Genomic DNA, 16,494 nt, shown 5'->3' with positions numbered 1-16,494 from the left:
GGTGTGCATCTTATCTGTTTCTGGTTACATTTAATGCTGCGGAATGTCCATGAAACCAGTTTGTTCGTGTTTTATTGTTAATCTCTACATGCTTCTTGGTTTACATTGTTATCTGCGTTTATCTGTTTTGGATTTGTGTCTTGTCTCCGCCCACAGTTTTCTTCAACGTTAATTAGTTTGTCCTGACTTCATGTTCATAGAAACTTAAGCAGAAAACTATTCACAGTAAAAGAAATCCTAAAGCCGTCTTCATGTTTTCATGGTGCAAGAGCTGTAACTGCAGATTTATTTCTTTTTTAAGCCAATTAATGGTTCCGGCTTAAATATGAACCAAATTAGATCTCAACTTCAAATTTAAAATCCATTTTATTAGTCACAGACACAATCATAAACACTATGACATGCAGCGAAATGCTTTTTATATGCTTTATGTCTGTGTTCTGGAAATAAAAGTCAAATGGAATAAATATAGAATAGGGATTGAATAGTAAAAACTTGAAATTTGAGGGAAAATAAATTAAATGAATTAAAATGAAATTAAATTAAATTAAATGGAATTAGCTGTATACAGACCTGGCAAAAAAAAAATCATCAGTATTATTTATAAAATAAAATAAAATAAAATGGAATTGAAATAAAACGGATGTATCTGTTATATCCATTCTTCACGATTTCAAATAATTAATTAATAGATTGTTCGTTCCACAATTCTGTTCAATGTTAATTACTTTGTCTATTTAAGTATTTCTGTGGCTTCTTCAGTTCTCACACAGACTTGCTGATGCCATTATTTTGTCCTTAACTTCCTCCTTGTTACTGCTTGTAGTTACTTCCTGGTTTTGCCGCTTGCCTGTGCTCTTGTCTTTGGTTATAGATTTTTCTAGATGTTTGTTGTTGCCTGCATGGGTTACAAATTTGACAGCGATTTATTGATTGTTTATAATAAATAGCATGCTGACGTTGCACACTCCACCCCCTACAATCATGTCAAAGATTTGTTTGACTTTGTCCCTGGGTGATGATGATGAGCTGTATTTTATAAACTGATACTGAATACTGAATACAAAACCGAACTGATACTGTCTTTATTATGATCTTTATTATAGCTGAAGCTGCAGCTGGAACTTGACACAGAGTTCATGCTTCCACGTAAAATGGGTTGATTGGATATGATTTGCTGTAACTGCAGATTTATTTGTACCTAATAATACCTAATAACCTAATTAGATCTCTAATAAAATCAATTTTATTAGCATACACAATGAACTGTTCATGTTATAAAAATAAAGTCAAATGGAATAAAAATAGAATAGGGATAGAATTGTAAAAACTTGAAATTTAAATAAAAAAAATAAATTGAAAAAAATGAAATGGAATTTAATATTAAATTAAAATTAAAGGAAAGGAAAACACTTATCATCATTATTATTTAAAAAATAAAATAAAATTAAATTAAATTAAATTAAATTAAATTAAATTAAATTAAATTAAATTAAATTAAATTAAATTAAATTAAATTAAATTAAATTAAAATGGAATTGGCTGTACACAGACTTGGCACAGTTGTTACACCTATCATTAATATTAATTCTAAAACAAAATAAAATAAAATAAAATATAATTGTCTGTACACAGACTTGGCAGAGTTGTTAATATTAAAAAAAACCCACCTATCATTATTACTTCTAAAATAAAATACAATACAATAAAATAAAATAATTTATAATAAAAAAGAAAACACCTATCATCAGAATTATTTATAAAATAAAATAAAATAAAATATAATTGTCTGTACACAGACTTGGCAGAGTTGTTAATTTTTAAAAAAAAACCCACCTATCATTATTACTTCTAAAATAAAATAAAATAAAATAATTTATAATAAAAAAGAAAACACCTATAATCAGAATTATTTATAAAATAAAATAAAGTAAAACAAAATATAATTGTCTGAGTTGTTAATATTACAAAAAACAACACCTATCATCAGTATCATTTTTATAATAAAATACAATAAATACAATAATAAAATAAAATAAAATGCATTCTGCTGTACACAGATAAAGTTGTTAATTTTACCATAAAACCCTCAGTATTTCTCCACTATTTCTTACGCATCTTCTGTAGCTAACTTTATCACATTAAAATTTGAAAAAGGATTTTTTTTTTCTCATTTCCTGTTTGACCCCATTCTGCTCTAAATCTTTACCAGTTTGTGCTTCAGCTGTGTTTTACACCACTGACCTTTTCTTTTGGAGACTTTTTAATAAACACTCATGACGTCTGGTCTCTGTGGTGGATCCTATTAAATTTCACACTGGTTGTAGATTTGATCCTGCAGCCCAGATGGTTTAACCTCTAGCATTAATCTTCTGTTCTTTATTTCATGTTTCACTTTTACAAACTCCAAAGCTGTCAAGGACTTTCCCTGAACGCTGCGTTGCCGTCGTGTGAAGTGACAGGGAACGAATTTCTGACAGTCTGACAGGATGAAGCTGTTCCCTGCTCCTTAAAATATCTTCCGGGTTTTTATGTTCTTTAGTCACTTGCATCCTTCTGAAATCTTCACTAGAATAATTCAAAACTTCTTTTTATTGTGGGTTCAAATGAATAACTGCAAAGCTGTTGACTGACATTTTATACCATTTTCTTGGTTGAATTCTCAATTCTGATTGGTCAATGGACATACACTGTTAGAAAGCAGCGTTACAGAAATCTATACATGTAGGATATTAATTATTTTATTTATTAGTTTATTTCTACTGAGTGAGCCAGACATGATGGTGGTGAGGGGAAAAACTCCCTGAGATGTCACGAGGAAGAAACCTTGAAAGGAACCAGAATCAAAACAGAACCTCATCCTCATCTGGGTGACACCGAGGAGTATATAAAGTTCTGTAACTGCAGATTTATTTTTTTAAGCCAATGGTTCTGGTTTAAATACGAACATAATTACATGTACAGTATGACATGCAGTGAAATGCTTTTTACAACTGTAAGTGTTATGGAAATAAAGTCAAATGGAGTTAAAATAGAACAGGGAATAGTATAAATAGAAATAGAAATTTGAAAAAATGAATAAATAGAAAAATAATAAAATTGAAATAGAAAAAATGAATTTAATGATAAAATAAATAAATAAAGTGGAACTAGCTGTATAAAGAGTACAAAAAGTAGTGAGGAGATTTTATGGAGGAGATTTTATGGAGGAGAATTTATGGAAGGAGTCTCCAGTGGCAGCACTTATAGTATAAGTGTGGGTGGATGAAGGGATTTGTGCTTCTTTTAAATATTTTCTTTCCTATAACTTTAAGAGTGCAGGACGTTTATAGCTGCTATAATGAAAGCGTTAACAGGAACTATTTTTTTTCTGTATAAACGCACATTTTATTCTTCATGACTGAGTCCTAGACGTGCATCATGATTAATGAGTCTTGTTTTGTATTTGGTCTAAAAATATTTACATTTCTCTCGTGATTAAAATCATTTTACAGGCAACATGAAAACTGAAAGGATCAGAAAATCCTAAAAATATTTTCCTTTAGGTTCAAAAAAATGCAGTGTATTTGAGTCATATTTGGTAATATCACATGTTCAGAGGAGGGAGAGTGAGTATATCGGTAGGAGAATGTTGGACATGGAGCTGCCAGGCAGGAGGCAAAGAGGAAGGCCAAAGAGGAGGAATATGGATGTAATAAATGAAGATATGAAGCTAGTGGGTGCAAGTGTTGAGGATGCAGAAGATAGGGATAGGTGGAGAGAGATGATTCACTGTGGAGACCCCTGAAGGGTAAAGCCGAAAGAAGAAGAAGTAGATATCTATCTGAAAAAATTCTTTAAATGCTGCAAAAAATATGGAAAAACAACAATAAAAAAGCACAAAAAAATCGAGTTAATGTTTTTCTATTTCCCTTAGATCCATGCTGAGGAAATTTCTGGCAACAACGGATACGTTGAGCTCACGTTCTGTGCAAAGAAGTTGGATGATAAGGTACGAAAAGGAAATTTATCTTATTTTTATTTAATAATGATTTTATCACTTTAATTCTAGAACATTTTCATTTCTAATCCCTCCATAAACTGCTGGAATGACAGCAGCAATCATTTGCAAAGGGGAACGTTAAATAAATTAATAGTTGAATAAAACTAAAATCACCTAAATAACTTAAAGTAGTAACTTTCTTCACTGGTAATTAAAATTTCTCAAATGTTTTTTCTTTTTTTTTTTGTATTGAATATTGGCTGCTATGTTGCTTGCTTTTTCTGAACCCCTGCAGTCACGGTATCTGGATCTTCTAGAGAGTCAGCAGGGGGGGCAGTGACAGGCGGGCAGGCGTCAGGGGGGCGAACAACATGGGGTCGAGCAGCAGGGGGTCTTTGGCCTTCTTCTCTGTGTGCAAACATCTTCTGCACATTAGCCCACGTAGCCGAGCGGTTCTGCAGGGATCTGCTTTGTCCTGCGGTGCTGCCGCCGTGTACACCATCCCCTCTATACCTCCGCCTCCTACTCGTTTCATCTCTCGGCCCTCGCTTCGTTTCCCCCTCTCCCTCTTATTTCCATTTTTCTTTCCCATTCCCATGCTTTTTCTGCCTGTTTTTCACGTTCTGCTCTTGATTTCCCCGAGGCCGTGCTTGCGTGGAGCGATAAGGAGCCAACATTTTTGTATGAATCGCAAATGATGCATAGCGACAACATGTTGATATCCATGCGAGATCATTGATCACCCTGAGCTCTGGAGTGATAAATGCGAGCCAAGAGATGGCGTTTGGAGATGGGGTTTGAAATTTGCGAGCTCACGCTGCTCGATTGTTCGTCAGATTAAACGCCCCTTCAGGCGGCTCTGTGATGTGGACCGGTGTTTGGTCTTAAACTTCCGTATATCTAGATTCGCTTCGTCTCACCAGCAGGCCTCCGTCTCGTCATAAAGCTGAGTTGGTCACGGGCCGCTTGGCTGCTGGAGGCGGAGCAGTATTTCAGCCCCTGTGGAGTGGTGGATATGCTGCACGACACTGCATTACATATTCATGAATTCATGCAGATGTGAAGCTGATGTGTCTTATTAATTTAGTTCCTTCTGAACATTAAATCCCGGAATTTCAGGAAGCTTTAATCTCAGAAACTAATCATCGGCTCTGAACTACGCCATATGTGCTCCAGTGTATTCATTAGTGATGGAGTTTTAATGATGCTGGAGGTGGGCGGGGCTTACTGTCACAGCTCACACATCATCGGGGGGTGGAGAGAAATGTTAAAAAATTCATCAAGTGATGAAAAGTATGAGGTCAGAAGTCAAAAGTGCAACTCTCTCGCTACTCTCTACTTCTACTTGATGAATTTTTGAAACCTAAGAGACATTTTTCTGATCGTTTGTTGTGACTCAAGATTAGCATTAACGGTCTTAGCATATGTGATGTGACAAGCAGCTGATTTTTTGCCATCACAACCAAAGTTTTGACAAATTTTCAGTCATTATGAGTGAGTTCTTCTGCGATGCTCAACTTAAAGGCCACCAATAAGAGCAGCATAAAGTCAAAGGACCGCTACATGCTGTATATTCTAGTGATAAAAGAGTACATGCTAATTAAAATATATCTTTATTACTGTACCTCAAGCACTTGGTCATGCTGCCTGATGCAGAAACAATTCATACACACAGACTTGTACAGAGATCTCTGAATATAATCTAAGACTAATAATAGGCCGGTAAAAAAGGGTATTGTTGTTTAAGAAAGGAAGACGTATAATCACGGGTGTGTGTTTCCCAGCACGAGCAAGTCATGAGGACAGAGGAGAGAGAGAGAGAGAGAGAGAGAGATGAAGAAAGCTGGTCCTGAGGCTCCACAAACAAATTAATCAGACTGACACAACTAAGACAACTAACACAAGCCAGCGTCAGGATCCACAGAATCCGAGACAACCAAATGATTAACACACAAAAACAACATTATCAAACTTATTGGACTGAAACAACACAAAGTAAACTGCAATGTTCTTTGGTGCTAAACAGAGAATAACCAACAGCAGAATACCTGAGCAGAATATCGGAGACAGCAAGCTGAGGAAAAATATAACAAGATACAGACTCAGTAACCACAATCTGGGTAAGACGAAATCGAGAGAGAGAGAGAGAGAGAGAGAGAGAGAGAGCAGATACAGCCTCAGTAACCTCAATCTGGGTAAGACGAAAGTGAGTGAGAGAGAGAGAGAGAGAGAGAGAGAGAGAGCAGATACAGCCTCAGTAACCACAGGCCGGCAAGAGACACACAGAGAGAGAGAGAGAGAGAGAGAGAGAGAGAGAGAGAGAGAGAGAGAGCAAATACAGACTTAGTAACCACAGGCTGGTGAGAGAGAGAGAAAGAGAGAGATACAGACAGTGCTGTTGTCCAGAGAGATCAGGTTCTGCCTGTACAGTAGCTAAGGAGAGGTAGAGACAGAGCTCCACTTCCTAACATCCTGTCCAGATGATTTGTCCTTAATTCATAAAACTGAAATGACACAAAACATCAGCATTTAGTTGGAAAAAAAATGCATTTCCCTAGAAGCTTGGTGCATCCATAACATCTGCCACAACAAGAGGGATGAGACAACCAATCAGTGATGTGCTCATGAACTAAATTTATTTATTTGTTTGTTTGTTTATTTTATAATTTGTTTTCATTCCTTATGCTTTTAAATGCTTTGGCAATACATGCACAATTGGTCAAGCCAATAAAGCTAATCTGAATGGAATTAATTTGAGAGAAAGAGATTGAAGGAGAGAGAAAGAAATTGAGGGTAAGAGAGAGTGCGATAGAGAGAGAGAGAGAGAGAGTGTTTAAGAGAGAGAAAGAAATTGAGGGTAAGAGAGAGTGCGATAGAGAGAGAGAGAGAGAGAGAGTGTTTAAGAGAGAGAAAGAAATTGAGAGAGAGTGTATGTGAGAGAAAGAGCTTGAAAAAGAGAGTGTGTCGGAGAGAAAGAGCTAGAGAGAGAGAAAAAGCTTGAAAGAGAGAGTGTGTCAGAGAGAAAGAGATTGCGAGAGAGTGGTTGAGAGAGAGTGTGTGTGAGATAGAAAGAGATTGAGAGAGTGTGTGTGAGAGGGAGTGTGTGTGAGAGAGAAAGAGATTGAGAGAGTGTGTGTGAGAGGGAGTGTGTGTGAGAGAGAAAGAGATTGAGAGAGTGTGTGTGAGAGGGAGTGTGTGTGAGAGAGAAAGAGATTGAGAGAGTGTGTGTGAGAGGGAGTGTGTGTGAGAGAGAAAGAGATTGAGAGAGTGTGTGTGAGAGGGAGTGTGTGTGAGATAGAAAGAGATTGAGAGAGTGTGTGTGAGAGGGAGTGTGTGTGAGAGAGAAAGAGATTGAGAGAGTGTGTGTGAGAGGGAGTGTGTGTGAGAGAGAAAGAGATTGAGAGAGTGTGTGTGAGAGGGAGTGTGTGTGAGAGAGAAAGAGATTGAGAGAGTGTGTGTGAGAGGGAGTGTGTGTGAGAGAGAAAGAGATTGAGAGAGTGTGTGTGAGAGGGAGTGTGTGTGAGATAGAAAGAGATTGAGAGAGTGTGTGTGAGAGGGAGTGTGTGTGAGAGAGAAAGAGATTGAGAGAGTGTGTGTGAGAGGGAGTGTGTGTGAGAGAGAAAGAGATTGAGAGAGTGTGTGTGAGAGGGAGTGTGTGTGAGAGAGAAAGAGATTGAGAGAGTGTGTGTGAGAGAGAAAGAGATTGAGAGAGTGTGTGTGAGAGAGAAAGAGATTGAGAGAGTGTGTGTGAGAGGGAGTGTGTGTGTCTGAGAGAAAGAGATTGAGAAAGAGAGTGTTTGAGAGAGAGAAAGTGACTGAGAGAAAGAAAGAACTTGAGAGAGTTAGAGATTGAGAAAGGAAGAGTGATTGAGAGTGATGAGATAGAGAGATTGATAGAGGGAGAGTGATGGAGAGAAAGAGAAGACTCTCTCTACCTCAGTCTGGATTGTTTTTATATAACTGCACACAGTCATTTCATCATTTTATCATTTCATTTTATTTATGAATACATTTCTGTATTTTTTTCTTCTCGGCATGTTTTAATTCTTTATTTTATCCTTTATCAGTTGCTTTTATGAAGCAGACGTTCGAAAGCATTTACACCTCATACTGTGTAGGAAAAAATTGATTGGAAATTGAAATTTGTATTTAGTTGAGGAAAAAATAGAAAGATGTTATACAGCTAGCGTAGCGCTTCATGCTGTTTCCTCAGCTCTGCCTGTACCTGCGTTCCTCCTGAGGCATCTTGTTTTTTATCGCATCACTTCCTCTAACATTGGTCTCCAGTCTTGTTCATTAAGAGTGATTTACTGCGTTTAGCTTCTGTGATTAATGCCTCGGAATCAGCCATGTCGCACACCGGCTACGACTCGGCTAAATATAACTCCGATGGCTGAGATGACTGAGTTGATCTGTAAATGTCTCACACCTACAAAAGGAATTCTGTAACCTAATGCGATCGAGAAGAAACATGAGACGAGCCAAATAGCTTTGTGCATCAGGGACAGGCGATAAAGATTGCCAAATGTCTAGACAAAGTAATGACCGAGCCGTAATCTTTAGACGGGATCTGTCTATTCAAATGACTTTGAGTTACTCATTACTCTCGCTGCTATGGCGACGACAGAAAGGACGTGCGGTTGTCGCTTCGTTTCCCCTCCGAACACGAACGAGTTTGAAACCACGTGAGTGCTTAGAATTGCACATGCAGGTTTATTCCCATGTATTCGGGTCCAGATGCTGGCTAGCGGAAACCTCTTGACACTTTAGAAACACATGATTGATGTGTGGAAGGTAAGAAGAAGCTGCAATAAAGTACGCAATATTATCTTTAAATGTCTTTAAAAATCCAATATGGACCCCGATATAGTCGTCTGCTCCTCTGTAGGCGTAGAAGTTGTTCATTTGGAGATGCTGTTCAGCTCACCATGGATGTAAAGAGTGATTATTTCACTTTTCTGTCAGCCATTCTCTGAACTTTCTCATCAACAAGGTGCATTATTCCAGGCAAGGGTCAAAACACGAGGAGGTAAATATAAACTAGTTAGAGCTGGAGAGAGAGAGAGAGAGAGACAGAGAGAGAGAGCAGATACAGACAGAGATGTGAGAGTGAGTGAGAGAGAGAGAGAGAGAGAGAGAGATACGGACAGAGCTGAGTGAGAGAGAGAGATACGGACAGAGCTGAGAGAGAGAGTGAGAGAGAGAGATATAGACAGAGCTGAAAGAGAGAAGATACAGAGTGCGAGAGAGTGAGAGAGAGAGATATGGACAGAGCTGAGAGAGAGAGTGAGAGAGAGAGATATAGACAGAGCTGAAAGAGAGAAGATACAGAGTGAGAGAGAGATACAGACAGAGCTGAGAGAGAGAGTGAGAGAGAGAGAGATACGGATAGAGCTGAGAGAGAGAGTGAGCAAGAGAGAGATACGGACAGAGCTGAGAGAGAGAGTGAGAGAGTGAGAGAGATACGGACAGAGCTGAGAGAGAGAGAGTGAGAAAGAGATGTGAGAGTGAGTGTGAGAGAGAGATATAGATAGAGCTGAAAGAGAGAAGATACAGACAGAGAGAGAGAGAGAGAGAGAGAGAGTGGGAGAGAGATTTAGATTTTTAACAGTAGTTTATTAGAAAACATTTTCTGTCATACTCGTTCATTAATATCTTTCCACATCTCTAAACCAATTCATTTGCAAAGGTTATTTCTCCATTATTTAAAGGACATGAAACAGCAGATTTTTTAGCTTTAATAAATACCAATAACTTACAGTACAGGCATCATTTTAAAGCAGCACTTAAAAAAATAAATAAATAAATAAATAAATAAATAAATAAATAAAAGTAAAATTAGTGTAAAGGAGTGCTAAAAAAACAGTTCACCTTCATCGATAAAACAGATGACATTTGCATAACACCACCTCAGCGTAAAAGCACTCAAATCATTCATTTCTTTTAAAAAAATGAAGATCTATTTTGACCCGAGCTTTCACTAGAGCTCTGAAAGCAGAAATGATGCTGATCCTTTCTTTCTTTTCTACTTTATTTTTCCGGCTTAAATTTTAGCTTCTCCTACAATGAAGTTGATCAGTTCCCATTTCTGTTTTTCAGCTTTTTTATAACAAGCTCCAAATATAACAGAAACCTGGGACCATTTTTTCACCAAAAGAGTTAAAAAGTGTTTCCAACAGCTCAAACACAGGGCTAAGCCTTTTGCATTTCAATAAACAATGAAAAACAGTTTCGGTTTCATCACAGAAAGGGCATTTCTTAAAAAAAAGGGGGATTTAACTTAGAAATTAAAACATTGACCCCCACAGCTCCATGTAAAACTCTCCACTGTAAATCACCCGCTCGTTTTCCAAGTGGCAATTTCTAAAACACTCTCCATACAGGGTTAATGTCATCTAAAACTCCAAGTGTTTTTCTCCACACTGTGGAGCTTTTTTTTCAGCTTTTACACATCTGTAAATTTCTTTTCCTTTTGCTTCATAAATAGGTAAAACATGTCCCTTGTCTTTAAAGAGAGAGCGAGAAAGAGAGATATTGAGAGAAAGAGCAGATACAGACAAAGCTGAGAGAGAGAGAGAGAGAGAGAGAGAGAGATACAGACAGAGCTGAGAGACAGAGACAGAGAGATAAAAACAGAGCTGACAGACATAGAGAGTGAGAGAGAGAGATACAGACAGAGCTGCTGTCCAGAGAGAGTAGGTTCTTCCTATACAGTAGCTATAGAGAGGTAGAGACTGAGCTCCACTTCCTAACACCGTGTCCTAACTGTGAAGAAATTTGAAGAAAAAGTAAACCTGGGATTAGCAAAACATTGCAAAAAACCCCTCAGACTTAAAGACTTACGTGGGTTTCACACTAGGTTGCTATGGTCCGAATCCGAGTGTGAATGTTCCCGGTTCTGCTGCAGCTCTGGTCTGGTTTTTAGATTCTGTGTATTTGCAGAATCATAAATGCACAGAGTACAATTTTTATTATTATCATTATTTTGGTGCTATTATATCACGCACAGCTCTTCTGTATCTCACAACGTTCTTGTGCTAAACGTGAGGTGAGGAAACTGATGATGTCATCATCGGCTAAAATGCAGACACAGGGAGAGCGGAGACTCGAGTTTGAGTTGCGTTCATGTTCCCGGGAATCGTATCACAGTTTCACGGAACTCAGAACTTCTTCTGCAGCTACAGGAAGTCTCAGGTTCGGTACCTCGGTGCACTTCCTGGTCCACATGACAGCTTTCATGTGACCAGTTTTTGTGTGAATGCTCCGTTAATGACTTTTCTCAAACAGACAGACTAATTCTGTAAAGCTGCTTTGAGACAATGTCCATTGTTAAAAACACTAGACAAATAAATTGAATAATCGAATAATTGAATAATTGAAAATGACACAGGAACCTGCGCTGAGATTCCAGGAATTTTTGGATTCCTCTAACCAGTTCATCCTGCATCAACAACCATGCCAAGATCAATGCTGTTGTATGATTTCGGATCTTCAGAGAGAAGACCCTGACCCTGCGAACATCCTGAGACACCCAGAGATGTACCAGCTCCAGCTGAATTCTGCTTCATGAAGATTTCCAATATTCGAAGAGAAGATGTCAACCCCATGTGGACATTGAGTACAACAAGCTCCTAATCACTACACACAATGACATTCTACATATGCTGTATCTCCATCATTGAGCTTCTGAAGGCTTCAGCATGGAGGAGTTGGTGTTAAATCTATAATGAACTCAGATCTTCTTCTTCTTCTTTCTGCTTTTCCCTTCAGGGGTCACCACAGTGAATCATCTCTCTCCACCTATCCCTATCTTCTGCATCCTCAACACTTGCACCCACTAGCTTCCTCATTTATTCCATCCATATACCTCCTCTTTGGCCTTCTTCTTTTCCTCCTGCCTGGCAGCTCCATGTCCAACATTCTCCTACCAATATACTCACTCTCCCTCCTCTGAACATGTCCAAACCATCTTAAACTTCGTCCCCCAAACGTCCAACATGAGCTGTCCCTCTGATGTACTCGTTCCTAATTCTGTCCAACCGTGTCACTCCCAAAGAGAACCTCAACATCTTCAGCTCTGCTACCTCCAGCTCTGACTCCTCTCTCTTCCTCAGTGACACTGTCTCTAAACCATACCACATGGCCGGTCTCACCACTGTCTTATACACCTTCCCCTTGATTCTCGCCGATATTTTCCTATCACACAGAGCTCCTGACACCTTTCTCCACCCATTCCAACCTGCCTGCATTCTTTACCTCTTTCCCACACTCTCCATTACCCCAAGTACTTAAACTCCTGTACCTTCTTCACCTCTTCACCCTCTAATCTTATATAATGAACTCAGATGTTGAGATAATTTATGAGATGCTCAGGAGCTCCTGCTTGCACAACCCCAACTGACTGTAGAAAGAACTTTATTCATAATCACACTCTCCGGTGTTTATAATGATTTATAATCACACTTTCCAGTTTTCTAATCATTTATAATCACACTTTCTGGTTTTCTAATTATTTCTGAAACATTTCTGGTTTTCTAATAATTTTTAATCACACTCTTCGGTGTTTGTAAGGATTTATAATCACACTCTGGTATTTATAATCATTTATAATCACACTCTCTGGTGTTTATAAGGATTTATAATCACACTCTCTGGTGTTTATAATCATTTATAATCACACTCTCTGGTGTTTATAATCATTTATAATCACACTCTCTGGTGTTTATAATCATTTATAATCACACTCTCTGGTGTTTATAATCATTTATAATCACACTCTCTGGTGTTTATAATCATTTATAATCACACTCTCTGGTCTTTATAATGATTTATAATCACATTCTCTGGTGTTTATAATGATTTATAAATACACTCTGGTGTTTATAATCATTTATAATCACACTCTCTGGTGTTTATAATCATTTATAATCACACTCTCTGGTCTTTATAATGATTTATAACCACATTCTCTGGTGTTTATAATGATTTATAATCACACTCTGGTGTTTATAATCAATATAATCACACTCTCTGGTGTTTATAAGCATTTATAATCACACTCTGGTGTTTATAAGGATTTATAATCACACTCTCTGGTGTTTATAGGGATTTATAATCACACTCTCTGGTGTTTATAATCATTTATAATCACACTCTCTGGTGTTTATAATCATTTATAATCAAACTCTCTGGTGTTTATAATCATTTATAATCACACTCTCTGGTGTTTATAATCATTTATAATCACACTCTCTGGTGTTTATAATCATTTATAATCACACTCTCTGGTGTCACCCAAATGAGGATGAGGTTCCCTTTTCAGTCTGTTTCCTCTCAAGGTTTCTTCCTCTTCCATTTTTCCCCCAAGTTGTAGTTTCCAAGTTGTTTCCCCCTTGCTACAGTCGTGATAAATACAAATAAATGTAAATATAAGTCTAATATTAATCTTGAACTTTTTGTAGTATATTTCTTTACTATGTTCTGTAAAGCTGCTTTGAAACAATGTCCATTGTTAAAAGCTCAAATAAAACTGAATTGAATTGATTGAACATTAAACTCTTGACCTGTATCTATAGGATGTTCTGCATTGTGCTGCTGACACATGATTGGCTGATTGGATGAGCAGGTGTTCCTATTAAAGTGGCCAGCGAGTGTATCTTACACGCTGAAATATGATCTGAAAGTGGGAAGACGACATGATCGATTTTTCTTAACCGACTATCAAGGCTTTGGTTCGAGGGCTGACAAAAGGGGGGAAAAAGATCTCCATTCTGTTGGGAGTCATGTAAGATCATTTAATAGGTCTGGTCTCTGATATAAGCTTGATATAGCAAACAATTCAGAAAAAGTGCTCTTTCTGGATTCCTTAATGGTTCCAGTTACCTACAAGAGCTCTATGTGGAATATGAAGGAGAACATCTCAATAATAAAGATTTGCCTGCTTCAATTAAAAAGTTAAACCAGGGGTTTTACTTGGAATGAAGGACTTTACAAATATCGGAAGCTCTGAGATTAAATGTGGACAAATCACTCGTCCAGATCGCTTGGCTCTAGTGTAGACCTGTTACCTTGACAACCCAGTCCAGTCCCGACTCCCTCTCTGGCATAATGTGGCGAGAAAAGAGGGCATTAAACGCTTCGTTTGGACTTCCTCCTCCTCTGCTCTCCCTCTTCCTCTGGTGTCCTCCGTGTCCTACACATCCCGTCGCCGTGGGCTGGCGACCATCCAAGCCGGGACCCAGAGATACGGCGAATTATTGTTTTCCTGATTCGATTGGTCACAGCTATGAGAAAAAACAGTGGCACTGCACCAGGAAGTGAACCACGGAGAATAAGATTCGACTCGATCACGGCCTCAACTGAGGAGCCATTACTTACTGTGCAATAGTATCTGATTAGATTTTATTTTAATTTAAATTTAATTGAATTTTATTTGATTAGATTAGATTCAGTTAGATTTTTTAAAGATTCATTTTCACCACAATATCATAGTCAAAATGTGTGTATGTTTGTGTGTGTGAGTGTGTGGGAGGGGGTCTGGGTTCCAGGCAGGGTGGAGTCGGGGGTTATCGGGGTGGGGTGGATGGGTTGCTGGGAGTCGGGGGTGGGGTAATCTGACCTATTTGTATTTTTTTATATAAAAAAAATTTCATATCTATGTTTTAAAATATCTAATTAATTTGTTAAGTTTTATACATGTGTATTTTATGTAAGACATATATATTTAAAAATTTATGTTCACTTTTTTAGTACTATATACTAAAAAAGTATTGTACTGGTACTGTAAAGGTACTGTATTTTATTTATTTGTATATTCTCATTTTATTTTATTAGATTTTTTCATTTTTATTTCCAGGTGTGTATGTGTGTGTGTGTGTGTAGAAAAATGGACTTATTTGTATTTGATTTTTTAAAAATATATTTAATTAATTTATTAATTAAAAAAAAAAGGTTTATACATGTGTATTTTATGTCAAATATATATTTAAAATGTATATTCACTTTTTTATATACTAAATAAATTATTTTATCTTTTATTTCATTTTATTTTATTAGATTTTTTTAATTTCCACCAGTGTATCGTATCCCAAGTTTGTGTGTGTGTGTGTGTGTTGGAAATTTGACTTATTTGTATTAGATTTTTATGCTTTATTTTCGTTTTTTTTTAAAAAAAAAATTAATTCATTTATTAATTTTTTAAGAGTTTTATACATTTTTTTACGTAAAATAGATGTCAAATTTATGTTCACTTTTTTTTATTTTATACTAAATAAATTATTGTACTTTTTATTTTTTTTTAAATCTTATATTTAATTTTTTTAGTAATAGATTTTTTCATTTTCACCACTATATTGTATTATATTGGTGTGTGTGTGTGTAGGAAATCTTACTGTATTAGATTTTTGTTTTTTAAGACTTATTATTACTATTAAAATACATATTTGAAATTTATGTTGACATTTATCTTTAAAAAATCTATCTTTAGGATCTGTTCAGCAAATCCGACCCGTTCTTGGAGATCTATCGCGTGAACGATGACAGCACAGAGCAACTTGTACACAGAACAGAAGTGAGTCCCGTTGCTTCACTACAGAGTTATTCCTGATTCATCCTGCTGTTCCTTGTTTCCTTTAATGCTTTTCTTTTTTCCATCCTCATCACAGGTGATCAAGAACAACCTGAATCCCGTGTGGCAGCCGTTCAAAGTTTCCCTCATTTCCCTGTGCAGCTGCGATGAGGACAGGAAGTTAAAGGTGCGTATATGTGAACGAGAAGAATCAAGACATCAGTAAAGATTCGTAAACAGTGAATCAAATGAATCATCTGAAATAACGGTCCCGGGTGTCGACCCCGCAGTGCCTGGTGTGGGATTATGATTCGAGAGGGAAGCATGACTTCATTGGCGAGTTTTACACCACGTTCAAAGAGATGCAGCAAGCTTCTGGAGGAAACAAGGTCAGTGAGAGACGCTGCATTGATGTACGTCATGAATGAACCAATTTTCTTCCAGGGAGACTTCAGAAGCCAAAGGAAGTGGTGTGAATACACACACACACACACTAACACTTCTTTTAGCTTATCAAGTCTCTCTCTCTCTCTCTAAATATATATATATATATATCTATATATATATATATATATATATATATATATATATATATATATATACATCTATATATATATATACATCATGGCACCTGTTAGTGGGTGTGATATATTAGGCAGCAAGTCAACGTTTTGTCCTCAAAGTTGATGTGTTAGAAGCAGGAAAAATGGACAAGCGTAAGGATTTGAGCGAGTTTGACGAAGGGCCAAATTGTGATGGCTAGACCACTGGATCAGAGCATCTCTAAAACTGCAGCTCTTGTGGGGTGTTCCCGGTCTGCAGTGGTCAGTATCTATCAACAGTATCCTTCAAGTCCTGTAAGTGCTTTAAGTTTTGTAAGGACTTGAAGGATCTGAAGCTAACATCTTGGTGCCAGATACCGCAGCACACCTTCAGGGACCTAGTG

At 37.2% G+C, this 16,494-nt stretch overlaps 1 protein-coding gene across 3 annotated transcripts in view; it reads left to right on the top strand.

The window, feature by feature from the left end:
* Positions 1-16,494, top strand: part of cpne7 (copine VII) — a 77,112-nt gene that overhangs the window by 25,037 nt on the left and 35,581 nt on the right. For all 3 annotated transcript variants that reach the window (XR_009205906.1, XM_058401444.1, XM_058401443.1), the window contains exons 5-8: positions 3,917-3,991; positions 15,468-15,551; positions 15,646-15,735; positions 15,839-15,937. Coding sequence is in view for 2 of the 3 variants with exons in the window: in XM_058401444.1 (XP_058257427.1) it covers positions 3,917-3,991; positions 15,468-15,551; positions 15,646-15,735; positions 15,839-15,937 (348 nt within the window). In the remaining variant the exon portion in view is untranslated. The remainder of the gene's footprint in view (positions 1-3,916; positions 3,992-15,467; positions 15,552-15,645; positions 15,736-15,838; positions 15,938-16,494) is intronic.

Source organism: Hemibagrus wyckioides, linkage group LG10 (assembly GCF_019097595.1).
Source record: "Hemibagrus wyckioides isolate EC202008001 linkage group LG10, SWU_Hwy_1.0, whole genome shotgun sequence".
In the NCBI taxonomy this organism is placed as follows: domain Eukaryota; kingdom Metazoa; phylum Chordata; class Actinopteri; order Siluriformes; family Bagridae; genus Hemibagrus; species Hemibagrus wyckioides.
The sequence above is the reverse complement of the archived record's forward strand: the minus strand, read 5'-3'. Positions and strand labels throughout refer to the sequence as shown.